The 27,898-nt window shown below is 39.9% G+C and overlaps 1 protein-coding gene and 1 long non-coding RNA gene across 2 annotated transcripts; both read right to left on the reverse strand.

Moving 5' to 3' along the window:
• Nucleotides 1–2,387: 2,387 nt before the first annotated feature.
• On the reverse strand, nucleotides 2,388–4,364 carry LOC116024049. Its single transcript, XM_031264952.1, has one exon. The coding sequence runs from the start codon at nucleotides 4,362–4,364 to the stop codon at nucleotides 2,388–2,390; it is 1,977 nt and encodes a 658-aa protein (XP_031120812.1).
• A 13,441-nt stretch (nucleotides 4,365–17,805) lies between these two features.
• On the reverse strand, nucleotides 17,806–20,694 carry LOC116024780. The gene is made up of 3 exons (XR_004099527.1): nucleotides 20,358–20,694; nucleotides 19,523–19,601; nucleotides 17,806–18,085 (listed from the first exon to the last, which is right to left on the reverse strand). It is a non-coding gene; the product is annotated as an uncharacterized LOC116024780 (long non-coding RNA).
• Nucleotides 20,695–27,898: the final 7,204 nt, after the last annotated feature.

Genomic DNA, 27,898 nt, shown 5'->3' on the forward strand with positions numbered 1-27,898 from the left:
ATTATCACTAACTAGGTGCTCCGGGAGCCCGAATCGACAAATGACCTTCCTCCAAAGGAACTTGCGACATTGAAACTCAGTGATAGTTGCCAAGGGCTCGGCTTCTACCCATTTGATGAAATAATCCACAGCCACCACACAAAATCGCAGCCGTCCAGGTGCCTGGGGCAACAGCCCAACGATATCAATCCCCCATTTGGCGAAGGGAATAGCTACCGTAATCGGAGTATAAAAAGAGGCTGGCCGAGTGTCCTTCTTGGCGAAGGACTGACATATCGCACATCTAGCGACTCGGTTGATACAGTCTTTGACCATAGTGGGCCAATAATATCCTTGTAACACTATCTTGCGAGCTAGCGTATGGGCCCCTTGATGAGCTGAACAAATTCCTCGATGCGCCTCCTCCATAACTTGGTTTGCCTCAGAAGGGTACAAACACCTTAGCAACGGCCCCCCGAAGGACTTCTTGTACATGTGACCGTCTATCAACACATACGCGGGGGATCGTCTCTGAATTTTCGCTACTTCGGCCGGATCGTCAGGGAGGTCCCCCTTTTCTATGTATCTACGAATTTCCTCCATCCAGAATACTTCTGGATGTTCCTCAGGGTCCAGTTCCTCAGTGATACACACGTCTTCTGGAGCGACTTTTGGTTCTATGCTGGGTAGCGAGACTCGTTCGTTCTGACAAATTCTGAGGAGATGATCCGGTATTCCTCCTAAGGCCATTTTGGACAGAATATCGGCCTCTGTATTCTCAGCGCGGGGCACGTGCTCTAACTCATAAGCTTCGAATTCACCCAGAAGTCCCTCAGTGACTTCTTTATATCGTCCGAGTCTTTCATTCTTCGCCTCACATGTTCCAGTTACTTGTCCGCCCACTAAGCGGGAGTCGGTCTTTATCCGGATCTTCTGAACTTTAAGGGCCTTGGCCATCCGCAATCCTCCGATCACGGCCTCATACTCAGCCTCATTATTCGAGGTTTTGAACTCGTACGTCAATGAATAGTATAAACGGAAACCTTTAGGAGTCGTCAACATGATTCCACCCCCACAATGATGTTGACTAGCAGCTCCATCGGCATGCATTTCCCACCAATCCCCTTCCTCAGGGGCCTTGGCGTTGGGTTCCGTGCTCTGAGCGGTGCATTCTACTATAAAATAGGCTAAGGCTTGGCCTTTCACCGAGGGGCGAGGGTGATACTCAATCCCATACTGGGTGAGCTCTACGACCCACTTTACCAAACGCCCCGAATAGTTGGGGTTTCGCAGAACACCTGCCAAAGGCTGGTCGGTTAAGACTCGGATGGGATGAGCCTGGAGGTACGGTACTAGCTTCCGGGCTGTGATCACCAGAGCGTACACCACCTTTTCCAAGGGGGTATACCGAATCTCTGAAGCCTTTAAGGCTCGACTGACATAGTAGACGGGATGTTGTACTCGCTCCTCCTCTCGGATTAACACAGAACTAACAGCCTTTTGAGAGGCAGCTAGATAGAGGAATAACACCTCCCCTTCCTTCGGAGTAGATAGTAGTGGCGGAGTCTGTAAATAATCTTTTAACTCGTCAAACGACTTCTGGCATTCTTCTGTCCAGCGAAACCCTTCCCTCTTCTTCATAGCTTCGAAAAAAGGTAAGGCCCGGTCTGCTGATTTAGACAGGAACCTGTTTAAGGCTGCGAGTCGCCCCGTTAACCTTTGTAGTTCCTTCAAGGTCCCGGGAGGCTGCATACCAAGTATAGCCTTCACCTTTTCAGGGTTAGGCTCTATTCCTTTCCGGGTGACCATATAACCAAGGAATTTTCCTCCTCGTACCGCAAAGGCGCACTTTTTTGGGTTCAATCGCAGATTGTATTTTTCCATTATGGCAAAGGTAGCCGCCAAATCTCTCGCGTGAGTTCCTTCATCTTTGCTTTTCACAAGCATGTCATCCACATAGGCTGCCATGGATTTTCCTAGCAGATCTCTGAACAATCGTCCTACCATTCGGGTATAGGTGGCCCCAACATTCTTTAGTCCAAAAGGCATTACCCGATAGCAGTATACCCCATCTGGGGTGATAAAGGCAATCTTCTCTTCATCAGCGGGGTGCATGAAGATTTGATGATAGCCCCGGAAGGCATCCATGAAGCTCAATAAATCACAGCCAGCCGTCTCGTCCACCAACTGATCGATCCTTGGTAAAGGGAAAGGATCTTTCGGGCAAGCTTGATTAAGATCTGTGTAATCCACGCACATTCGCCAAGCGGGAGGCTTTGGCACAAGCACTACATTGGCAAGCCAGTCCAGATATTTTACCTCACGGATATGCTGCGCATCCATCAAGGTTTCCACCTCCTTCTTAACGAAGTCTCGTCGATCCGCCGATAGGTATCTTTTCTTCTGAATTACGGGTTTGTGGTTAGAGTTGACGGCCAGTCGGTGGCAAATGACCGACCGGTCAACTCCCGGCATATCTTCAGGGCCCCAGGCAAATACCTTTTGATATTTTGCAATTCCTGGATAATTTCTTGTGTGACTTTCTCAGCCAAACCCACTCTGATCCTTACTCGTCTCTCAGGGCGCGAGGGGTCAATCTCAACTTCCTCTAGTTCTACCGCCGGCTCGGGTCGGTCAAGACTCTTTAACTGTTCCTCCCGACAAGTGATAGCGTGAATCCTCAGGTCCGTTTTCCCAATCTTTCGGCAGGATTGTAAATAACAATCCCGAGCTGCTTTCTGGTCGCACCGAGCGACTCCAATCCCATTGGGAGTCCGGAATTTCAAACAAAGATGCTCTAGGGAGATGAGAGCACCCAGATCTTCTAATCCAGGTCGCCCCAGAATCATATTATGGGAGTAGGATAGGTTAACTACCACAAATTCCATGTCTATGCTTCGAAGGTTGGGAAAGGTCCCGATTTCGACCGGCAAACGTATGGATCCCTCTGACTCAATCGAGTCCCCGGTAAAACCGGCCAAAGGTGTTTTCACAGGTTTTAGCTTGTTACGTTGTAACCCCAATCTCTCAAACACCTCTAGATACAAGATGTTCACGCTACTCCCTGTGTCCACTAGGACTCTTCGGACTACCGTGCCATGGACGTCCATGGCAATAACCAAAGCATCCCGATGGGGGTGTTGGCTTCGGGGTAGGTCCTCATCGGTAAACAAAATGGGTTCTCGACATACCTTTTTTAGACTATCATCCCGACCGTAGATGGTCCCCACGTATAGTTGCCGAGCCCAAGCTTTCCGAGAACCGGATGAATCCCCTCCTTCCGGTCCTCCTACTATCATGTTGATAACAGGTTTGTGCTTCCAATTAGTCTCCTCTTCCTCAGAGGCGGGTTGTTTTCCTCGATCGGAGTGCGAATCTGGTTTGTCGGAGCGCGGATGTCGCCTCCATTGATTAGGTGGAGGTGGGGCACCCTTCTGTATCATGGCCTCTATTTCTTTGCGCAGGTAAAAACATTCCTCCGTGGTATGTGTAGTCGATCGGTGATATCGGCAGTATTTCGCCGGGACCCCTCCCGGAGGTAGGATCTCGGGCTGATCTCCAGGTTTCAGAGGCGGAGGGGGAGGCAAGGTATCTTTTACCTCATGCACGGGTTGGGCCACGGTAAGGCGAGGGGGCAGAGCCCCCACCCTCTCAGCTCCTCGTTGAACCTTAGTGCGACTACGACGCTCAGGTTCCGCTCGACTCCTGGAGTCAGGTCGTGATCGCTTAGCGCTGGATCCGGCAGCTTCTCGCTGCCGTTTTTGTCTCACAACCTCTTCCGTGTCTGCCTGACGACTGGCTCTATGGATAGCCTCCACATACGTCTTAGGACGATCATTGTGAAGATCAATAAACAATTTGCCCGCTCGGAGCGACTCCATGAAAAAGGTGATAGCCACTTGCTCGTCTAACCCCTCGATAGTTTGTACCTCTTTTTGCCAGCGAGCCAGATACGTCTTCAAAGCTTCTCCCTCATCTTGACTGATTCCGCTCAAGTGGGTAAGATTGCGCTGCGGCTTGATGTTCACGGCGTAGTGAGTAAGGAATCGGTCGGCTAAATCATTGAAGCATCGAATGGAACGGCTTAGCAATGCCAAAAACCATTTTTGGGCGAGCCCCTTGAGAGTAGGGAGAAAAGCCTTGCACATAAGTGGCTCTTCCACCCCTAAGACTTGCGTTTTGGCCTGGTAGCTAACCAGATGTTCTCGGGGATCCCCCGTCCCATCAAAAGTGGCATGTTCCGGGATTTTTAGGTCCGCGGGAGCCCGATAGTCCATAATTTCATCCACGAAGGGCGAGGAAGTTAATTGATTCTCCGCGGAAGGCCTCACCTTGCCCTCAAATTGATCCTGTAGGTTTTGTAGCCTTCGCTCGAAGCCTTCCATTTGACTTCGGCGGTACTTAGGTTCCGCGGGGGATTCTGCGCTACTTTTTGATATAGCAGCCTACACCCTCCGCCAAGCCGCCGCAGCTTGACGTTCTTGGCGATTACCGTTTGGTTGATCCGGGTTTCCGCGCAGCGGGTTTCGTAACGGATTTCCCTGGGGGTCACTTAAACGATCCATAACGGACCGGGCTATCTCCCGACGCCTGCCGTCTTCTCGACGGGGGGCCGGGTGATCCTCCCTGTGACGCCCTTTTGGCTCAGTAACTTGAGGGTTCGCGGTCCCTTCTCCCGTTGGTCGAACGGGATCAGTCTGATTGTTTGTGCCGAAGTTCTCAAGCCTTCGTCTTTCAACCTCATTGATGACTTGAACTACAATTTGTTCCAACTCCCCGGGTGGAGGTCGGTTACTTATCGTACCTTGACGAGATTCCCCGGTGTGCCGGGAAGTCTGCCGGCTCAGACGCCCCCACAAGTCTTGGTCGTTTGGTCGTCCCAGTTGTTCTCTTAAGTCGGCTCCGCCGGAGGGTGCTCCATTGGAATGCCCTGATATCTGTTCTCTTAAGTCTTGACTGTTAGGTCGAGCTAGTTGTTATCGCAAATCGCGGCCATTAGACCGGCCCAACTGCTCTCGTAAGTCGTTGTAACGAGGTCGTCCCCCCGCACTGATTGCCTTACCTGCCTCTCTCATTGCTTCACCGGAGATGCGGCACTTTTATTCGATCCCCACAGACGGCGCCAGTGATGGTTTCCCGATCTTCAGGTGATCGGCCGACGGGCCAACACTACCGAAAAATTACAAGAACAATAAGTGTATTTTATATAAATTCTCAAGTGGTTTTGTCTCCACTGCTCATATTTCAATCCCCCCACTCAAAGGGTTCCGTATGGCTATATATCTCACGCACCTGGTCGGTTACACACTTAATCTCCTAATCAATGATACAAATAATAGCTCATAAAAGACATTAAATACTCATAATGATAGCCGTTCTCTTATGATCGTCCGTTGGTTCTCTCGACCCTTCGTCTCCGCCGAGTGTCCTCAGGAATCTGTCGAAGACCAGCCGACAGCCTTATATACCCAGTCAGTCAGTTCCCCTTCCGACCGACCCCCAAAGAGTCGGGGCGATCTTCACATGTTTCAGGGTATCGACGCCTTACGGGACGACCGACCCCCCGAGGAGTCGGGGCGGACCTCGCATGTTTCAGGGTATCAATGTTCTATTAGCTTTTCTTCCTACCGGCCGGCTCGTCTACCCGGTCGCCCTTTATATACCATCATGGACAATCCTTATTTTTATTTTTTGTTTTGTTTGTATTTTATTCTTGCATGATGAATAGTTATCAGTTTACACGTTTCGTCTAGCCAAAGACGTAAAACGTGGCACTTTTGGGAGGCAACCCAAGCCTAAGAAGAAGAAGAGACCACCAAATAGCTTACAATCTGGACGAAGAAAAAGGTAGATTTTAAATTCTTTATTCATTTCTAACCTTTGTCTTAAGAAGCTTTTTGAAGGGCAGCGAAGTATATATGTGGTTATTAAAGGGATACGCTTTGTGAGTATATTTTCTATCCCTTTTTTCAAATTCAATGCCCTGTTTAATCTCAGATAAAAATATTTTTGCACGCATTTGTCTTGATTCACAAGTGATGAGTTGCATGATTTTGTTTATATCGGGTGTGATCTTTTAGTAGAATTATTCCAGCCCAGGAAACACTTTTAAGTGTGGAAAGGAGCTCTTGGTAGACATCTGTTAGACCCTACTCCTTTTTCCACCGATTCTCATACCAACATCGAGGACGATGTTATCTTCTAAGTGTGGAAATGGTGTATTACATACTACTTGAATTAGTTGATTGATTGAGTCGTTAGGGTGTAGATACTATCTAAGAGGGCTCCTAATCTTGTGCCAAACGAATGTTTGAAATATGCTTTGGAAGTACAATTTGCACCAAATTTGAAAATTTTTGAACCAATATAGTTGATATCTTTGTGTGATTGCATGTTTTTCACCTCTTATTTTTTTGGGACCTTAGTCAAGGATCTCTCGAAGTGGGAGTGTGTACCCTCCAGTTTGAGAAAGATAAGTTTAGCGAAGCCCGGGAATTGAACCTAATTTGGTAGGACATGGGGCAAAAGGTGAGCCTATCAGTGAGCTTATAGTGAAAAATCCCTTAATCCCTAGAAAAAGGCATGAGGAGTTGTATGGAGAAAAGTAGAAAAGGCAAAAGGCCAATCCTAGAGATAAAAATCGAGGAAAGCCATCTCGCTAGGTTGTGTTCAACCACAGTCTTTGGAAAGCAAAAGCTACACCTGGAGACGGTTGTTCACATAAAATGTTCCTAGGAGTTGAGAAAATAGAGAGGAGGTGAGCCGCTTTGCTAGGATTCAGGCACCCAGTGCACTGTCTTCGAAAAAGCATGGGGCTCCATGTGAAGTCGGGTCGCTTGATGACGTTATCCTAGGAAGTGAGAAGAAAAGAGTGATCTCCCAAGCCATGGCGATGAGCGGTCCATGTCCCTACCCTCATTTATTTTTGCGTATAGGGGCTTTGGCGTATGGTCGGAAATTTGACTGGGGCGTGCACATCGTTCCCACTAGTGGGATCGACTTTTAGGCCCCTACAAAATGAAAGGTGAATACCTATTGATTGCATGCTTGAAAGGTGTGAATACAATTGTTCTTGTTACAAAATCTATCTTATGGGACCTTCACTTCCTTAGCATATTTCTTACATTTGGTTGGCTTGAGTTTAGTGGTCTTGGTAGATAGTGTACGGAATTTCACCCGCTTAGCTCTAAACACCCGCACAGCACTTGGTTAATCAACTGATAAGAGTACAAACTATTCCTAGTGCTTAAATGATTAGTGTTTGATAGTATGCTTGCTTGAGGACAAGCAAGGTTTAAGTATGGAAACTTTGATAAGCACCAAGAATAGTCTGATTTAAGAGTCAAAAGTAGGATAGAATAGGGAAGTTATGCCACCCGTTTATAACAATTTCGTGCATTTAGACTCAGATATGATCAAAAATCTCTGACCCAACTTTAGAAGATGTTTTGAAGTTAATTCCACAGATGGAAGAGGGATTCGAGGCCAAAACGGAGCAGAAAGCAAGGAAGCCGCCGAGCAGTAATCGTCCACGCAGCCAACACGCGTGTGGGAGGCATGGATCATTTTCAGTTGCCATCCACGCCTCCATTCACGCGTGAAGGTGGCGTGGTCAGGCCCCAAGGGCCGTTTCGGGATTTTTGACTTCATGTTGCCTATTTAAAACCCTTTTTCCGAAAATTAGAGAAGCCCTAGTTTTGAGATCTGAAGTTCTCTTTGTTTTCTCCCCTCTTGGGGGAAAACTTCATTTTCCCTAGATTATATTGAAGGAACTAGGATAGAAGGGTAGAAGTTTGGAGGCAACAATGTAATAGAATCCATTTTCTATGGATGGTAACTCTTCTTTTCACTATCTATTTTGATTTCATCTTTGTTGTTTTTAAATCTGCTATTGCTTTTTCTTGTTTCTTTGTTTTAATGTTTGCTTAGATTAGATAGGGGATTGGCGGCCCCGAAACTAGCTATGTGGTTGAATTGTTGAAGAAATTGCTTTAAAAATGTGAGCTTTATGTTCTTGGATTTAAATACTTGTGTGATTGATGTTTGATATGCTTTGTGCCTAAGTATGGCCACATTAGGTAGCAAACCCCGTGAAAGTGAGTGTGTGCGCGATAGCGGCCTCTCACGAGTCCAACTGATCCACATCCCCGCCCTTAGTCCGAAAGGAAGAGGTCCGGGAGGAGTGGTAGACAAGGTGTTCGATGAAATGCCCCAACTAAATGAGAATGTGGGAGTCCAAGTGTGAAGCCACTTGGTGAAGTGCCATGAACTACCTAGTTGAATCCAAATCATTTGTTTGCAAAACTATTAGATAGTAGACCACGTATGCTAGCCATGAGCCCCAATCTCCATTTTACCTTTTCTTAAACCCATCATTCCAAACCTTAAACTCTTGTAGAAATGCCCTTAAGTCTAGTCATTCATGTAACTCTTTTCCTTCAACCTCTTATATGCCAACATTAACTCGACTCCGAACCTGCCTTCCTTGAGAGACCGAAACTCGGGGAGTCTTGACTCTTCGTTTTAACACCTACACCACCACTAAAACAAACAACAACCAATGATCATTTAGACCAATGGCCAATGTGCATTCTGAAATTACTATTCCTTAATTTGTTAAAGTATTCATATAATATTGAGAGAGAAAAAAATGCTAAATTAATAAAAAATCAAATAAATAGTCTCGATGCTTATATAAAAGATAACGAAATTGTAAATAGCTAAATTACAACTAAAGTAAGTAAAAACAAATAAACCACTAACTATAGATGACTATCTATCATGATCAAGTAGTGGAAGAAATCAAATTGGATAAAGAGTACTAATTTGAGGAAAGTAAATTAATTTTTTCTTAGTGCTCATTTGCTGAGGCTCGAGATTGTCTTCTTCTTCTCCATCTTTAGTGAAGTTGAGTTTCCTTTTTGCTGGATGTGTCTTTATTACATCTTGTTTATTGGTGGTAGTGAATGAAAATCATTCGTACAAGGATGTTATGGTATATGATACCATATTTTTGCCTTGTTGTGTATAGGATTGAGACCTCAATTGTATTATATATATTCTTCATCTTGTAAGCGGTTATTGATATGTGGAGTTCTTAGTTGTTCACCCTGCAAGATGATATGTAGTTAGTCATGAGTTAATTTAATGGTATAAATGAGTATTTGTGGCTGGAAGATAAAAAGTACCTGTTGTTCCAATTGCATAACTTGTTTTCTAGTTAAGAGTAATAGTTTTTCAGCACATTTCCCAAACACGAAAATATCAAGACATCCACTTCCATAAGTAATTTGTACGTCTAATTTACACCTATTATATATTTTAGATTAGCATTGTTGCATTTTGTTTTTTCTTTATAATGATTAAATTGATACTTACCTCCTTCTAAATAAAATGTATACTATAATGGGAACCTCAACATAAATTGAAAAAATGTTTATAATGAATGTTATGAAAATACTACAATGGGAACCACAACATAAATTCAAAAACCATCGATCAGGGAGTAAGAAATAACAAAAAATGCGTAGATTATAGAGGAATATATAAAAAAAAAAAAACCACAACATTAGATACAAGGATACAAGTATAGATGAATATATTATATAATAAATATATTTACATAACGATATTGAAGTTATACATTTTAAATCATATTAATAAAGAAATACGATTTACCTTTAAAATGAACAAATGTGATGTAGTCTAAAAAATATTACGGGGTAGTTTCTCGCTTCAATTTATTGGATTATTTAAATGTCTTCTTTGTCAACAAATCCTCCCCAAGTAGTTATTATGATTTGTTTTAAATTATTTTTTAAAATTTTTTTTCTATGTTATTAATAGAATACTTGGTAAATAGATATATAACATTATTTTGTATTATAACTTTGATACGGAGTATTTATTTACAAGATAGTATAAAAAGAAGACACTGAATAATATAATGTAATGAATATAATTAAATAATGAATTTGAAAGTAAGAAATATTTACATTGTAGAAAATAGAGACAATGTAAGTATATAACTAATGAAATTATATATCTTTTTAAATTTTTTGATAGTGAGTACTTTCAATTGTAAAAAAAAAACAATATAACTAATGAAATTATATCTCTTTTTAAATTTTTTGATAATGAATAAATTTTTTTTTTAATAAATGCATTGTAAACATCGAATTCTAAATTTAAGAAATGCATGTGCATTTTTTTTGTTGTAACTGCTAATTTATTTAATTTAGTAAGATTAATAGAGTGGTACTTACTTTTCAATAATATACTCTAATATTTATACTAACGGAATGTGAGGTTATTTAAGGGAAGAAAATAATATAATAAAGGGTGGTAAAGAAGAAAAATCACAAAAAATTACTAAAATCAAAATAATATGAACCATTCATTTAAATAAATAATTATAGCAACATTTTTTTTATTCCCGTTAGAACCCTAACATTATTGGCTCTTATTAAGATTGTAGATATAGATGTAGATGTAGATGTACATGTAGATAGATAGCTTAATAGGCTGTTTTTATATATGGTAATTAAGTAAATAATTAGACAAATTACTATACATATATTACTAATTAAGTCATTTTCTCACATTTTATTAGGTTGTCCACAAAATAAATAATTCTACCTAATAATATTCGAAATGATTGTACTATAATAATATTATGAAATAAAGTATTAAGGAAGTAATTTTAATTAATCAAATAATGATCCAGACTTCATATTAGTGTATGCAAAAAATATCATTACACCATTTCACACATTTTAATAGGTTGTTTTTATATATGATAAATAAGTCAATAATTAAACAAATTACTATACATAAATTACTAATTAATCAAATAATGATCCAGACTTCATATTAGTGTATACATAAAATATTATTTTTTTCTAATAATTATAATTAAATTATTTCCACTTTTCTCATATCTATACTATTAATAAAAACAAAGTCCTCCATTTTAACATCCCGCCCAAAACAGTCCTATATTATTAAGGTTTGCGTAATATTGTGAAATATGGTAATACAATTGTTATTCGTACTACAATTGTACATTAAAATATGTTAATACAATTCCTAATACAATATATTCTTTCTTACCATCCTATTCGTAATACAATTTTAGATTAAAATTATTATTCATAATATAACTGTACATATACTTCCCTGCAATGTAATCTATACTACAAATAAAAACAAAATCCTTCATTTTAACTTCTCGCCTAAAACAGTCTTATACTATTAAAGTTTGTGTAATATTGTAAAATATGGTAATAAAATTTTTACACGTACTACAGTTGTACATTAAAATATGTCATTACAATTATTAATACAATATATATATTCTTTCCTAATTTCATATTCGTAATCCAATTTTAGACTAACATTACTAATCGTAATATAACTGTACATATAGTTACAATCAACGTAATATATACTATTAATAAAAATAAAATCCTTAATTTTAACTTTCCGCAAAAAACAGTCATATACTATTATGGTTTGCGTAATATTGTAAAATAAGGTAATACAATTCTTATTCGTACTACAATTGTAAATTAAAATATGTTAAATACAATTCCTAATACAATATATTCTTTCATACTTTACTATTCGTAATACAATTTTAGATTAAAATTACTAATCGTAATATAACTGTACATATACTTCTCTGCAACGTAATCTATACTATAAATAAAAACAAAATTCTCTATTTTAACTTCCCAACCAAAACGCTCATATACTATTAAGGTTTGCGTAATATTGTAAAGAGTCATTTCCATTTTTGGTCCTATTGTTATTGGGGCATTGCCAGTTTTAGTCTACTTCATTAATTTTTGCCACAGTGCGACCAGTCTTATTTAGTCCTTACCACTTTTAGTCCACCATTAAAATTTTCGTCAAATGGTCGTCCTAAACAGGGGTATTTTTGGTCTTTTCATGCTTTGGTCATCTCCTTGACCCTTTGCAGTGGTTTTCTTTACACATTTTCATCTAATGAAGAGGTCCAGCGAAAGTCATGTGAGCCACATTACAAAGCCATGACTTTCGCCAGACCTCTTCATTGGATGAAAATGTGTAAGGAAAACTACTGCAAAGGGTTAAGGAGATGATCAAAGCATGAAAAGACCAAAATACCCCTGTTTTGGACTGTTATTTGACAAAAATTTTAACGGTGGACTAAAAGTGGCAAGGACTAAATAAGACTGGCCGCAATGTGGCAAAAATTAATGAAGTGGACTAAAATTGGCAATGCCTTAATAACAGTAGGACCGAAAATGGAAATGACTCTATTGTAAAATATGATAATACAAATCCTATTCGTACTGTAATTATACATTAGTCCAACTAATATCATTGTTAATTGTAAGCAAATTTGTTATCTTAGTAGCGTACCTAACCAGAATAATACAGAATCATCATTGCTCGAACCAAATAGGTTATTCGATAATGCTAAGTTGTTGTTAGAATCAGCTGTTTGTTCACCAGCATTTAGTCCAGCTAATCTCACTGTTAATTGTAAGCAAATTTGTTATCTTAAGAGTTAATTTCAGAAATAGTCCTTCGACTATTGACTTTTATCAATTTTTGTCCTCGACTTTTAATTTTACCAAAGTTGGTCCCTTAACTATTGATTTTATACCAATTTTAGTCCTTCTGTTAAATCTATGTTAAATAGGTGTTAAAATTAAGGGCAAAAATATAAAACAAAATATTTTAACCTTTCTTCTTCACTTTGTTTCCCCTCCTCCATTGCAAGATTATATTGGGAACAATGTGAGTCAATATTGTTTATTTTATTTTTGATTTTTTTTTGTTTACTGCAATGTAATATATACTCCGTAATAAATTTTTAATTTTTTTTGTAAATTCTCTAACTGGATGTGGAGTGTTATTGTATATTTTATTGTTGTATTAGATGTTTTTTTTTTTAAATTTATTTATTATTTGATAGCAAAAATGGTAGAAAAGGGCACCACTAGGAGGGAAAACAAAGTGGAGAAGGAAGGTTAAAATATTTGGTTTTACATTTTTTCCTTCAATTTTAACACCTATTTAACATAGATTTAACAGAAGGACTAAAATTGGTACAAAATCAATAATTAAGGACTAACTTTGGTAAAATTAAAAGTCGATGATAAAAATTGGTAAAAGTCAATAGTCGAATGACCATTTTTGGTATTAACTATTTTATTTAAATAAAATACAAATTTTAATTTTCCTCCCTCGGGTAAGTAATTGCAGTGGTTGGTAGTGAAGCATTGTACGGTGAATTTATGGTTTGCTTTCCAAGAAAACCTATTAATATGCCTAGAAATGGTAATACAACTCAAATTCAAATTATTTGTAATAACCTTTATATTTTATTATATAAATTTTTATTTATTTTTTGTTTTAAATTATTGATTTACTCCAATTAATTTGTTAATTATTATGTACTTATTTGATTTTATTATCAAATTAATCAATACATGTGCCACATGAACACTACAGAAGGACGAACATATTTAAGTTGTTACTATTTGTGTAAGGCAAAATCAAACGGTGAAAATCTATCAAAAGTACACACTCCTGAATTTCTAAATAGTTTGAGATTATTTGGACCCCCTAATCATTCATTGGTGCACCTGTTATGTTATTGCAAAACCAGGGGCGGAGCCAAGTGAGAGCTGCAGGGGGCCTTGCCCCCCTCCCCCCTTCAAAAAAATTTCTTGTATTAGTATTGTATTATAATTTTTTTTGTGGCCCCATCATCAAAATCAGACAACAGCAGACTACAGTTCAAGAGGTTTAAGAAGCAAAAGCAATAATTGATTTAATTTTTGGCTTTTAATCCATTTTGTTTTCGACAGAAAAGGGAGACAAGGAAACCATTTTCATTGCTTTTTATCCCCTTTTTTTCAGTTGAGAGAAAATAAAAGGAAACTTTTGTTTTCTTTTTTTTATTCATTCCTTAGTTTTCCTAGTTTCCTTTGCCATTGCTTTGGTTTTGGCAGAATAAAAAAGCAAGCAAAGAAACCCATTTCATAGTCTTGGTTTTTCCTTCATTTGTTGTGGTGTGAGTGTCAAAAAGAAAACAAGGAAACCAGTTTTTCTTTCTTTCATTTTAGTTCAGCAAGAAGGAAAGAGAAAGACTATTTCCTTTGGTTTTTAATCCACTCTTTTTTCTTTGACTTGCATCAGTGCATGCTTCATTATAAACTCTGGGGTTTAAGATGACGATTAAGGTATACAAATCAAAGAAGTGAAACATTTTATTGTTCATTCGAATTTGAGAATACATCTCCAATAAAATTCATAATCATGGATATTCTTTAGTTGATTAATTTGATTTACATGCGATCAAATGTTAATTATGCTCCTGCATTCAGGTTATTGCGTATTTCTTAATGATTGTTTGTTAGTATACATTGAAAAACAATTTAGTATAGATGATTTTTAGTATAGATATTTTTTGTGACACGCAAGATATGTTAAATGAATATTAATGTATTTTATTATTCTCTCGAATGGTGGTTGGCCCCCCGCACCAACAATTCTCATTAATGCTCGCATATGCCATGACTATCAACAAAAGTCAAGGTCAAACACTAACTCATGCTAGGCAAATTGGTGTTTAATCATGATCAATTGCACGTGATTTTTTTCAGAGTCACCCATTCTGATGGCCTGAAGGTGTTAGCGCTAGATGAGGATGGAAAAGACTCTGTTAGTACTACCAATGGTTTTCGATAATGTGTAATTCGAACTGGCGATGTTATGTTGTTTTTTTTTCAAAGAGCAAATTTGCCCAAGTTATATAAATCATAAACAATGATATATAAAATCTTCAAAGTTTCATTACCAAATGCTTACATCTACACATTAGTTATTAATTCAACAAGGAATAAGGGCCAAATTAGCCACCGAACGTAACGCGAAAGTGCAATTAAACCACTGAACTAAAAAAAGATGTAATTACTCCACTCAACGCCTCAAATGCCTTCAATTTCACCAGGTAGCCGGTTCCCACCCATTCTTTCCGGTTGATTGCTGACCTAGATGATTACGTGTCTTTATTTCTTTATTTTCCGGTTTTCCTTTCTTCCAGCGTGTTAGACACAAACTACAACATTTTCTTCTTCTATTTCTCTTCTTGATTCCAGAAACCTATGAGCTCCATATTTTTCTTCGAATTGTGCAGTACTCTTTGCAAGCTTCCTCACTCAAAATCACATTAACATCAAGCGGAGGTTAAAGACCATAAAGAACCGTTTGCTTCATTACCATCATGTTAGTATGCAGTCTACAATTCACCAGGAGCCAAACACATTACCCTGGTTAATCACCGCCTGCCATCATACTTTCTAAGATCGATCGAGCTTCATCGTTCCATCCATGGCAAACCTAAACGTGGAATTTCCAGAAATCCTAACATCCCCCACCAACAATCCATACAGGTACATTAACATCTCCCTGATATCCTAAATTATACCTAACCCCAACAACAAACACATCAACATCATCACCACCATACTTCTCCAAGAACCCAAATGCAAAAACTCCATTTTTAGATACCCAATTCTTGGTTCTATCAAACTAAGAGACACTGACGCCATACTGAAATCATCATCATCATCACAACATCCCAAAAATGCAGAGAAAAATACAATTATAACAGCTAAAACATAACCAAAAGTTCCAAAAGAACAGAGCATTCTACATCTCTTTACCTAGAAAATTCTTGATGGGTATGGTACTTCAGAAACTGAAACCCCATTCATTTTAGCTCCAAGAAACATGTGGGAAATTGTGGGTATTTCCAAAAAAAAAAAAAAAAAGCTTACATTTTGAAAAAGATGCAGCAAACATTAAAACTAAGCCAGAGCATAGTCGCATAGGAGCCGGCTTTCTGGTTGGATTAAAGGTGCATTACACAGTGGAAAGAAAGACGGCGTTCTCGATTGACAACCTCGACACGTCGAAGCTAAGTTTGTTCGACGAAGACCGGTCCTTATCCGCTCACAAACGGGATAGAGGCATCCGCTGGATCGCTCGGAATCGGTGCCGTCGCGGGCCTAGGTTTATCTCCGAGAGAAGCAGTGACCGTAGTGGGACACGTCTGAGGTGCTGCTCCGTTGGAGCATCGGCGGCTTGTGGGACGTGCTCTGATTTTCCAATGGCGCCTGAGACGGATTCAAGCGGGGAGCTTTTCGTGAATGGGGATGTTAATTGGGCGTTGGATATGAGTGAGGCAGCGAGGAATTTGAGGAGGGAGAGGGACGGCGGAAGTGCCAAGAGCTACTTAGGCGATGAGTTCGATGAAGAAGAAGAAGATCAACGGCTGTTAAGTAACCAAAAATACACGCTGGAGTAACAAAAAATAAGGAAAATAAAAGGAATTGCCTACTAATGCTATGTAATCAACCAGGTCAGCGCTCAACCGGAAATAAAGGCTGGAAACCGACTACCAGGTGAGATTGGAGACATTTGCGCTATTGAGTGGAGTTATTGCACGTTTTTTTAGTTCGGTGGTCTGATTGCACTTTCACGTTACGTTCAGTGTCTAATTTGGCCCTTATTCCATTCAACAATTATTTGGTCAAATTTATGCAACGATAACATCACAAAACATAATCGATCCGAACCACCTTTTCAATTACACTATATAATATTTGATGTTATAATTTCTATAATTATATGCCGATCCAAATATTCTTAAAATATAATAGCAAATCAATTCCGTGCATCGCACGGGTACGAACACTAGTTTATTTTAGTAATAATATAAGTACATAAATCATATTACATATTTCAAGATAATTGCAGATAAACGAGTTATATATTATTCAATTAGTTGAGAAATACTTTTGTACTAATCTTATAATCAAATAAATATACACATCTAAATATTAAAATTGTTTATAGTTTCATCTTTAATTTTATTTTTTTTTTTATTAAAATTGGAAGGGTGCTACCCAGGTAAAACAAGTATATTACTCTAACTACTACCAAAGGAATTACGCCAACAAGGCAACCCAACCATATCATCCTCTAATGGACCTAAAATAGCATCCGACGGCTCTATTAGGATATGGATGCCTTTGTCAACATCTGACGACATAGCAGCCAGCATATCCGCAACATGGTTCTGTTAGCGTGCAATCCAGGTTACCTGCCATCTTTCAAGTCTGCTTAGTTCATTGGTGCAGGCTTTCAAGATGTTGTGTGCTGCTATGTTTGATGAACTACTCCGGTTAACTCCCTCCACGATCTCCTTTGAATCGAAGGTGACTTTCCTGCAGCCCATATGAATTGCCACTTGAATCCCCCCTTAACAAAGCCCATGCCTCTGCAAGCAGCGGGGAACAAAACCCTATGTTGCATACAAAGCCTCCTTTCCATCTTCCTTTGCTGTCTCTTATAACACCTCCACATCCAGCTTTATTAGTAACCAGATCAACCGAGCCATCTACATTTATCTTTACGACATCTTGTCGCGGTTTGGACCAACAGAGCTTCTTCCATCCCCATGGATTGTCTGGGTTGTGATGGTTCTCTGCTTTCGCGAAGGCAGTATTAACCTCAGCCCATTGAGTCAGAATCCAGTTTACCTTATAATGCAAGGGAATCCAGTTTACCTTATAATGCAAGGAGTATATTTTGCTGTTGAATATGGCTTCATTACGCCATTTCCATAACCACAATAGTGTAATGGCAAATAAAGACCTAATATCACCGGGCGTGTTTCCAGAGTTCTTGATGGAAATATCTTTATCTAACCATTCCCGGAATGGGCACGTTTGTAACACCCCCGGATTCTAAGACCATAAATAAAGGAATAAAGAAGAAAATATAGATATCATATAGGTTTCAATTGCGGAAGCAAAATCTAAAACCAAACTAGGGGTGCTATGCCACGCTTGGGCCACAACTAAACCCGAACGCACAGGCTACAAAGGTTCCATCTACAAATTTAATTACAAACATTCCTTCATTCTAAACCATATCTAATTACAACATCAATTCAATTCTAACTATACAGGTTATCCCATACTCATTTCTCGGGCTTATAAGATCTACGCCACGCTCTCAACTAGCCACAAGCCAGATCCTGAAAACATTCAAGGTTTGGAAAACAAGAAGTAAAAGGATTAGCATATAATGCTAAGTAAGCTCTACCCCGTCCCGTAAAATAAATACATATATACTTTTGAAATTAGATATACTTTTTAAATAGGTTTTGGAACCATTCAGTAAAAGAATTTGACTCACACCAAAGGTACATAGTATAGATATTTCCCAAATCAATTTCTCCACACACACTACTCAACGAAAATACTAGATTTAATACAAGGTAATATAGTCCCCAAAAAGATAAGGTTTACTCTTACAAAACGGTATAGTTAGTTTGTAGATTATTCACTCATTTTCAAAATAAATATAAGTTGGAGGATTCATAATATAGCATTTCTCAATACTTCTCAATATCATATAAAGGCATAGCTCTCCAAATAATCACTTTCCAAATAGGTTAAAATATATATAAGTATAAGGAGGAATTCACATCCAAATAGCCATTTCAAAACATATATTTTCTCGATATCCTTCTCAACATATATTCATAATCATAGATAACTCAAGTCTCATTCTCCATGCCAATATCAACATAGCATAACAATACATAAGTGGAGGTATCCAACAATTCTTAGTTCATAGATAAATCACCAAGTAAAATATAAGTATGGAGGTACTCAAATCACCAATAGGAGGATAGGAACGGAGCTTACCTCCACTACCGAACCTTCACAACCTATACAATATAAATGGAAACAGGAACTAGAAACCTACGTGCGCACACCCCGGGGATTCCAAGCCCCAAAGGTAGTTACTAGCCTAGTAACCCAGGATTTTTGCTACTAGGTTACCCACCCAATCAATAACCAATAGGACCGCAGCCCTAGGTTCTCATATCAATAGCGAATAGAACCGCAGCCCTAAGTGCTCACAATAATCTGGACCGCAGCCCAAGATTCTCGTAACCTCCAATAATAAAAATATAGATAACCTCCATATAGATTATAATATAAGAATATTCTCCAAAATAGGTACATTATTATATAATTCCTCCAAGATAGTAATATTCTTTCAAAATAGTTTTCATAGATATTTTCCATTGCCCGTAGGTACACTTCCCAAAACAAGATAGAGTATATATATAATATATACATTTCCAAAATAGGGTTTACATCAAACATAGGATTTATCCTCCAATCATAGTATAGTTTATATCTCTCACAATACACATACTTTATGCCTTCCAAAAACTATATAGTTTCATACTCAATTAATTTCTCATAGAATTCTCAATATATAAATGTACTCATACTCATAGATTAGTAACTCACAATTTAACACCAAAATATACTCATTTTGCTATTTATCGCATTTTAGAAACCCAAACACATTTTCAAATAGTTTAAAGACTCAAATCAGATAAATAGCACATTTTAGATAGGGAAAGGTAGTTTTGATGGACATAGAAACTTACCTCGAAGCTAAAGCTCCAAAAGCAAGCATCCAATCTAAAACTCAACTCTCAGACTAGCGACTTCAATTCAACGGGGAACCTGTGAATCAACCGAATTTTCTTTCATTAACTATTAATACTACTAATACTAATAGTACTAATTCACCTCATTAGCTCATAACCCTCTTATTCATAATCTTTGTACTATTATCAATAATAACAAATCACTATTAATGATACTAAACTAATATTCACCTTGATAATGCATAATTAACCTCTAATTAACACTAGCCATAATCCATAGCTTAACCCATAATCAAACCATTATCTTTAAATAATGATCATAGTCATTAGTCTTAATTACTTTAATAACCTCCTTACCCATATGCCAATCCATCATCAACAATGGAACCACCTCAAAACCATAATCCATAATTATTAAATGATTAAGCTAATAATCAACTCCTCATCATCAATCACTAGTAATGAACATAATACTATCATCATCACCATCTTATAATTCCTTTATCATTCACTGCCATCATCAACAATAATCATTTAACCATCATCATCTTAAATTATTAATCCATCATTAACCTCTAATCACCCTCCTTAAACATCCTAAGCACCATTAGACCTTAATTACCTATTAAACCACAATCCAAAACCATTAACACTGATTACTACTTTAATCATATTTAAATCCTCATTTAAGCCTTAATTACCTCTTTAATCATCATTAAACCATTCATAATCCATCTTCAACCTATCACCAATACCTCACCATCACCACCTATCATAAACAACTCTATAAAAAGACAATATATTATGCTTCAACAACAACCACACCCCTTACCTACGGATTCTGAACTCACGCCGCTGCCAGGAGTTCGCCACCGGGCTGACCACCATCAACCACCGCCAGAACCCATCACTACCGCCAGAAGCAACCCGCTCCGGAAAAACAGGGGGACGTCGCCGGAAAAACAGAGCTCAAGGTCGCCGGTATCTTGCTCCGTCCGGTGCTGCGCTGCGAGTTCGAGAGAGAGAGAGATGGGCTGCTGGTTGCTGTTTCCGTCACCGGATCTTCGCCGCCATCCGCGCTGTCGATCTGTTGCGCTGCTTCATCCAACGGAGATGAGAGACGAGAAGGACGAAGGGAGGAGATACAGAGAGCTGCTGATTTAGGTCTTCATCACAATAAACATTTGAGAAGGGAGCTATGTACATAAGTTTATATTTATACCTAGGGTTAAATTTGTCTTGGGCTTGAATATATTGGGCTACAATTTGGGCTAAGAATGTTTTTGGACCTAAACAAGATCTTTGGACTTAAGAGATTAATAACCATTGGGCTAAAGTTTAGTTTGAGTTAAAACTTAGGCTCAGAATAATCATATAAAGATCACGGGTTCGTCTCAGATAAACTTTTGGGTCAAAATTTTGATAAATAAATTTATCTATTAAATAGAGCTTTTAAAACCATAAATAAGTATATAAATAGTTTGTACCAAACCATTTGATATAAGAAATTTAAAATATTTTATTTATAAGCTCATTCGGTAAAATAATTAGATTTAGTAACATTTTACTAAAATATTTAATAATAAGAAAATAAGCTCTTTTTTTAAATATTATATTAAAATAATAATGTTTGGAAAATACGGGTTGTTACAACGTTGAGTTATCCCTAAAATGGTTTGATAGGACTGCTTTCCATACCTCCGCTGCTAAGGGGCAACTGCGTAAGACATGATCCGCATCCTCAGTCGTATTAGAACAATTCCAGCATCTATCATTGCCTGACATTCCTCTTCTGCACCTGTTGTTGTTGGTCAGTATTTTGTCGTGCCTAACTAACCAGATGTATGTCTTGATACGATTAGGAATTTTCAACTTCCAAATACTATTCCACTTGGCTGTTTCTACGGGTGAACCCTCGTTCGCAGAAATGGTGTAGGCTGAGCTCACTATAAACCCTCCATTCGACTCCCCTATCCACCCAGTGGTGTCCTTATCATTTAAATCATCAGAAATTATAGTTGTCGCTGCTTTGTTTAGACATGCAACTGGTAGGAGTTCATTGAACATATCCCATTTCTAACCTGTGTCCCAGTACTCAGCCACTGTTTTATTGATATCTTCTGATGGGATCGGAGACAGTGCTAAGTCTTGAAGCGGAACCTCTTCTAACCAGATGTCTTACCAAAACATCGTATCTCTGCCGTTTCTCATTAATTTCCTAACTCCCTGCTGAAGGATAGGAACCGCCTTGAGAATGCCTCGCCATGCATTTGACATATTATTTTTCGGTCGCCACAGTGAGCAATCCACCGTCCGTATCGCATATTTAGCTTTGAAAAGTTTAACCCATAGGCTGCTCTCGTTCCTCATAATGCGCCAACCTAGTTTCGCAAGGAAAGCTCTATTCATCTCAGCCAACCTTCGAATCCCTAACCCGCCACACTCTTTTCTTCTAGTTACCATATCCCACCTCACGAGATGGCACTTCCTTTCCCCTTCAAGATTTCCCCAAAGGAAGTTCCTTATCAGTTTCTCCATGTTAGAAATCACTCCCGCAGGTATTAACGTGGTTTGCATCGTGTAAAATGGGATTGATGAAAGAACTGATTGAGCCAAAGTTTGTCTTCCTGCCAATGAGAGTGTCCTAGCTTTCCACCCCGTCAGCTTACTTCGCATTCTGTCAAGGATGCCTGAGAATGATTCGTTTTTCAATCTACCATGTATTGATGGAACACCTAGATACTTCCCCAGGTTTGAAGCTATCGGAATCCCGATTACGCTTGAAATCTCCTGTTGGACTGTGGACGAGGTGTTCTTAGAAAAGAAAATGCTTGACTTGCTCAGGTTCACCTTCTGCCCAGATCTCAAACAGAAGGCATCTAAACACCTTTTCATCACTGCGGCTTGTTCTGGCGTAGCTTCCCCAAAAAGCACCATATCATTTGCAAATAATAAGTGTGTTAGTACAGGGCTCTGTCTGGTGATTTTAATCACTTTCCACTCGCCTTTCAAATTAGAATCACTTATAATATGACTAAGTTTTTCAATGCATAGTACAAATAAAAGAGGTGATATAGGATCTCCCTGTCTAATTCCTCGGCTCGGTCTAAACCATTCAGATTGGAGCCCATTCCAGGTGATAGCCAGCCTTGAAGTTGATATGCACTTCATTATATTTCGTCTCCAATCATCGTTGAACCCTGCTTCCGCTAACACCTCATTAACATATCGTCAGGACAACCTATCATATGCTTTTTCCAGATCTATTTTCATCACCATCCAACCTATTGTCCCTTGTTTAACCTTCATTGAGTTTAACACCTCCTGGAAGATGAGTATGTTGTCCGAGATTCGACGTTCAGGAACAAAATTCGACTGGTGAGGACATATCAGTTTCTTGAGGGCCACCTTCATTCTTGAAGCCATAACCTTGGTCATGGTTTTATACGTTACGTTACACAGCCCTATCGGTCTCAAATGATTTACAGTTTCTGGACTTGGGGTTTTGGGAATGAGACAAATTACCGTATCATTGCACTCTTCAGGCAGAATTCCTTCCTTAAAGAACTTCATAACAGAGTTTATTAGCGATTTACCTACTACCCCCCATGCTTTCTGGTAGAAACATGCAGTAAAACCATCAGGTCCAGGCGACTTACATGGCTCCATTTCAAACAAGTCTTGCTTGACATCTTCCGCTGCCGTCGGACGGTTTAGCTCCTGCCACTCTTCTCTGCTTAATTCGAGAAAACAGCCGATTGCTTGTGAGTTATTTTGGGGTGGGTGTTCTTCAGTAAATAGCCTGATATAATGGCCTTGAATGTACTCAATTAATTGATGGTCATCTGTGATCCATGCTCCGTCCCCGTTTCTGAGTGTTCGTGGTTTCGCCGAGCTGCTGTTAGCCAAGGTAGCTATGTGGTAGAACCGAGTGTTGCGGTCTCCTGATGTGATCCATTCCTCTCTTGACCGTTGATACCATAGTAGCTCTTCTTGATAGAGAGTCTCATCTAACTCCATCCTTAGTTTTTTTTCCAACTTTAACAGGTCCGATCTTGCACGTTGGGCAAGCTGGCGTTGAATCCCTCCTAACCTAGCTAGTAACCTTTTTTTCCTGTGAAATATGTTTCCAAAAACTCTCATGTTCCAATCTGTTAAGGCTTCCGCTAATTGCTTGGTATTCCATTCCAAATCCTTCTCTAGTTTCCATGTACTCTGCACCTGTTCAAGAAAATTCCGATTGGTGGTCCATGCCATGTTAAACCTGAACTTCCTTGTATCCTCCCTAGTGGTTTTAGGGATGGTATTGAGTAATAAAGGGGTGTGATCCGAGCCGACCATTGGGAGGTGGTTTAATGTAGCGTCGGGAAATCTTAGTTTCCAATCTGTATTTCCAAGAGCGCGATCCAATCGCGCTGCTCTATAGGACTGTGTATCCACCCCTCGCATCCAGGTAAACATTGACCCTGAGTAACTTAGGTCCAATAATCCTTCCCGGAAAATCCACTCATTGAAGTCAGTGCATCTTGTTTGGTTGAAACTTTCCGGATTGCTCACTTCACTCGGGCCTGTTACTGCATTAAAATCTCCCACTGCTAACCACGGGTGTTGGGGACTTCCATTTTGCCGTGTCAGGTCCACGAATAATCTCCTCCTAAGCGATTGGTTAGGGCTGCCATAGACAAATGTTAGCAACCAGGGGTCGAACCTTCTATCATCGACCTGCAAATTAACATATTGCGGATGAGTGTCAATCACATTAACATTATTAACAGTGGCGTTCCAGAGGATCCAAATGCCACGGAAAATCCCACTGCCTCCACTCAAACCCAATCTTTGAAACCGAAGCTAGAACAGATCTCGTTAGCATGTAAGCCAGAGACTTTAGGTTCTAAAAGACAAACCATAGATGGTTTATATAATCGGACATAATGTTTCAGGGTGCGGCAAAAGGAAGGTGATGCTGCACCCTTACAATTCCATATTAGGCATATCATAAAAACAAATTTAAAAACCAAACAAGGGCGCTCAAGAGCGCAATTGGCCATCCGCTGCGGGGTCAGACCGACCATCTGCATCCTCTGAATCCATCATCGCCTCGTCCGGGGGCTCGTTTCGATCAAACCCTTCAAAACCGTCAGGTGGATCCCCAAGCACGGGGTTATCCGGTACAAACTGCGAGCTTTCCGGTTGATCCCTCCCTTGAGCGACCCGAGTACTGACTACGTCCTTTCCTCTGTTATATCCCCGTACGACCGTATGCTCTGTCTCAGCTGCTGCTTGCCTTGATCCTCTACCTCTTCCTCCTCTCACCATCTGTCCTCCTCGCTGGGGTGGTATGTACTGCCTCTGATGTATAGGTTGAGTTGTAGCACTCTGTTGTCCGTTAGTGTCATACTAGTTCAATCCTTGTCTCTGGTTGTAACTTGTTCTTATTCTAGGCAGAGTCTCGTATGTGTTAAGGGCTGCAGCCTCATTCTGTAATCTTTCTTGGGCTGGGATATGCTCTTCTCCTTCTAAACCTTCCAACATTGCAAACCGAGACCGTGTTTCAACTCCCCTATACTCTATGCCTGTGTAATTCAGGGTAATCCCATCTGGCTTATAACCGGCTACCGGGCGTCCATTGTGACCGCCCCCTCTTCCCCTGCCCCTTCTGGGTTTTCTGGAAACCAGCATCCAAAGGCCGAGGTTCTCTTTTAGGTGATGAACCACCGGTTGGGGCTGCACCATTGCAGTGTTTCGAGGTATGGATTGATTCTCTGTATTGTGTCCCAAATTTCCATCTCTGTTAGGGACATTTGCAGCCTGAGGGGTCCCCTTCCCACATTGTTCCGCTCTATGCCCATACAATCCACATCTAAAACATACTAAATGCAGTCCTTCATACACAATCGGCCACACCTTCTGTTCGAGTGTGAATTTCGAAATTAAAGGTTTAGATATGTCTATTTCCACACAGATTCTTGGAAAGCTACCCTTTGAAACTAGACTCGTAGTGCTGTCCACTTTGATGGGTCTTCCTACATTCCTCCCAATCTTTATCAAGAAATCATCCTCAAAATATTCCACTGGTAAAGCAGGAAATCTTACCCACGCAAGTAGTTTATCTGGCTTAGCATCCCTCGGGTCAAAATTCGATTTCCACTCCTGCACCACCAGATAGTGGTCCATGATCATCCATGGGCCTTCAAATTTGGCAAATTCATAGTCCTTGAGTGTATCAAATTTAGCGAGGAAGAAATATTGATCTAGGGTAATTAGTTCAAACACACCCTCGGGTTTCCATATCTTGGTGAGCCTCTGAAGTAGATACGAGTAATTAACCTTTCGGCCAAGAACCTTCATTATGAGTGACCTTCTCCACGGGCGACGCAATCTCTCCTTCTCCTCTTTCGATACTAGTACCACAGGGCACCACGGATCTACTTCATCCTCGTTCATTAATTCCTCGTCCAAGACCAACTCTTCCTCAAGCTGCTCCAGGGGTTCCTTCCGCTGCCATGCACTGCCTAGCGTTGCTGCAGGGGTTCGCCATTGGGCGGATTCCGGCGATTTCAGATCGGCCGCTAGCGAGGTTTCTTGAACTCTGCTCTCGTCAGCCCTTGTTCCAACGCTCACATCTGGCCCGCGCCCTCTCTTGGATTTCTTCGTACTTCTTTCCAGTAGATCTTGGTCCTCCGGCGACCGCGTGGTCGCCATTGGCGTCGTCTCCGATAGCAACTCAGAGAGAAATTCCATTCGTCATTTCCCTTTATAGTACTCTTAGTAGTTAATTAATAAATCCGTGCATCAGGTAACTAGAAAAAAATTTAAGGCTAAAGTGTCATTCCGCACCATGAACTATATTGGATTATTCATGCCACACCTTGAACTTTCATAACGTCCATTTTGATACACAAACAATTAGTTTTTTTTCATCTAGCATTTTTTACAGGTTACCAGGTTACTATGATGACATGGCACAGGTGTTGGTCCCAAGGGGATGGGGTACAAGTCTAGAGGGGGGGGGTGAATAGACTTGTATAAGATTTTGCAAATCTTTTCAACCTCTCGTGTGTATTGAACTTAGGATGTTTAGGTTCGATACCTCACGAGGTGAAGACAAAGTTTTATGCGCAGCGGAAATGTTATCCCCTTTTAGTTAGCACGAGTTTGAGTTAGTTCGAGAAGTGCGTTTATATGCAGTGCAATCGAGAGGTTAGCGAGAGATAAAAAACAGTAAGTAAATGCAAGAGAGATTTTTAAGTGGTTCGGCCAACCCGCCTACGTCCACTCTTCTTCCAGAAACTCCCTGGAAGGATTGCACTAAAAACTTCCCTTNCAGTAAGTAAATGCAAGAGAGATTTTTAAGTGGTTCGGCCAACCCGCCTACGTCCACTCTTCTTCCAGAAACTCCCTGGAAGGATTGCACTAAAAACTTCCCTTATTTAGTACAATATCGAGCGCTTGAGCTTTGATCACGAAGCCCGCCTCAAGCCTCAGGTTTTTCGCCCCGCTTCTTGTTACTCCACCTCTCGAGCACTTGACCTTTGATCACCAAGCCCGCGTCAAGCCTCAGGTTTCTTTCACTCGGACAGCTGCCAGGTTACTCCACCTCTCTTGCTTAATCCAAAGCAAGGTGTTTTTGGTTGTCACAGTTGAATGTAACAGACTCCAATCTGACCACAAGCTATCGTTGAATCAACTTCGATGTAGAGCAGCTTCGGTCACCTTCTGGATGTATAACAGTTTAAGCTTTGTAACTCTCTTCAAACACTAAGATGTGTTTTCTCGCTGTTTTGAATATCAGGATGATATTCCAAATTTAGCACTTGCACTTGAACGTTTGAATCAGACACCTCTTTCGAATTTTCCAACTCTGTTCCCCTTTTTCGCTTTGTGTCTTCACGTCCTTTTTATATGAGAGTAGAGGAATAATTCCGTTGGAGGGAAAATTATTCCGTTTGAAATTTGTCTCCCATGCTGATCATGGGTCTTGCATATTTTCAGCATATTTCATGGAGTGGTGATCTTGTAACTTGAACCTCTTTGTCTTGTAGTGAATGTTCCATAGTTCACTTTCTTGAGTCCATGCTCCACTTTCGTCTTTTGGTAAAAGTTACTCTTTTTATATTCCCATTATTCCTTGTTTGTAGGGAATCAGACCACTTCAGCATTGGTGCACCTTTTGACCGTTTGTGGTGGAAATCTGACGTGTCATCCATTTCCGCCNGCCCATATCGCCTGTTCGAGAAGTTCGGCATGACGGCCTTGGGATTCACTTGTGCCAGCAGCAGGCATTGCAGCATTGCGGACCACAGCGAGTATTCTTTCGAGCTGAGCCATCTTCTGAGATTGATCAGCCATGAATTGACGCACTTCGCCAATGAA

This window comes from Ipomoea triloba, chromosome 7 (genome assembly GCF_003576645.1).
Source record: "Ipomoea triloba cultivar NCNSP0323 chromosome 7, ASM357664v1".
NCBI lineage: Eukaryota > Viridiplantae > Streptophyta > Magnoliopsida > Solanales > Convolvulaceae > Ipomoea > Ipomoea triloba.

Excerpts from the sequence above, each read along its gene's own strand:
- LOC116024049 (XM_031264952.1), bottom strand. The coding sequence starts at position 4,364 with ATGGAAGGCTTCGAGCGAAGGCTACAAAACCTACAGGATCAATTTGAG.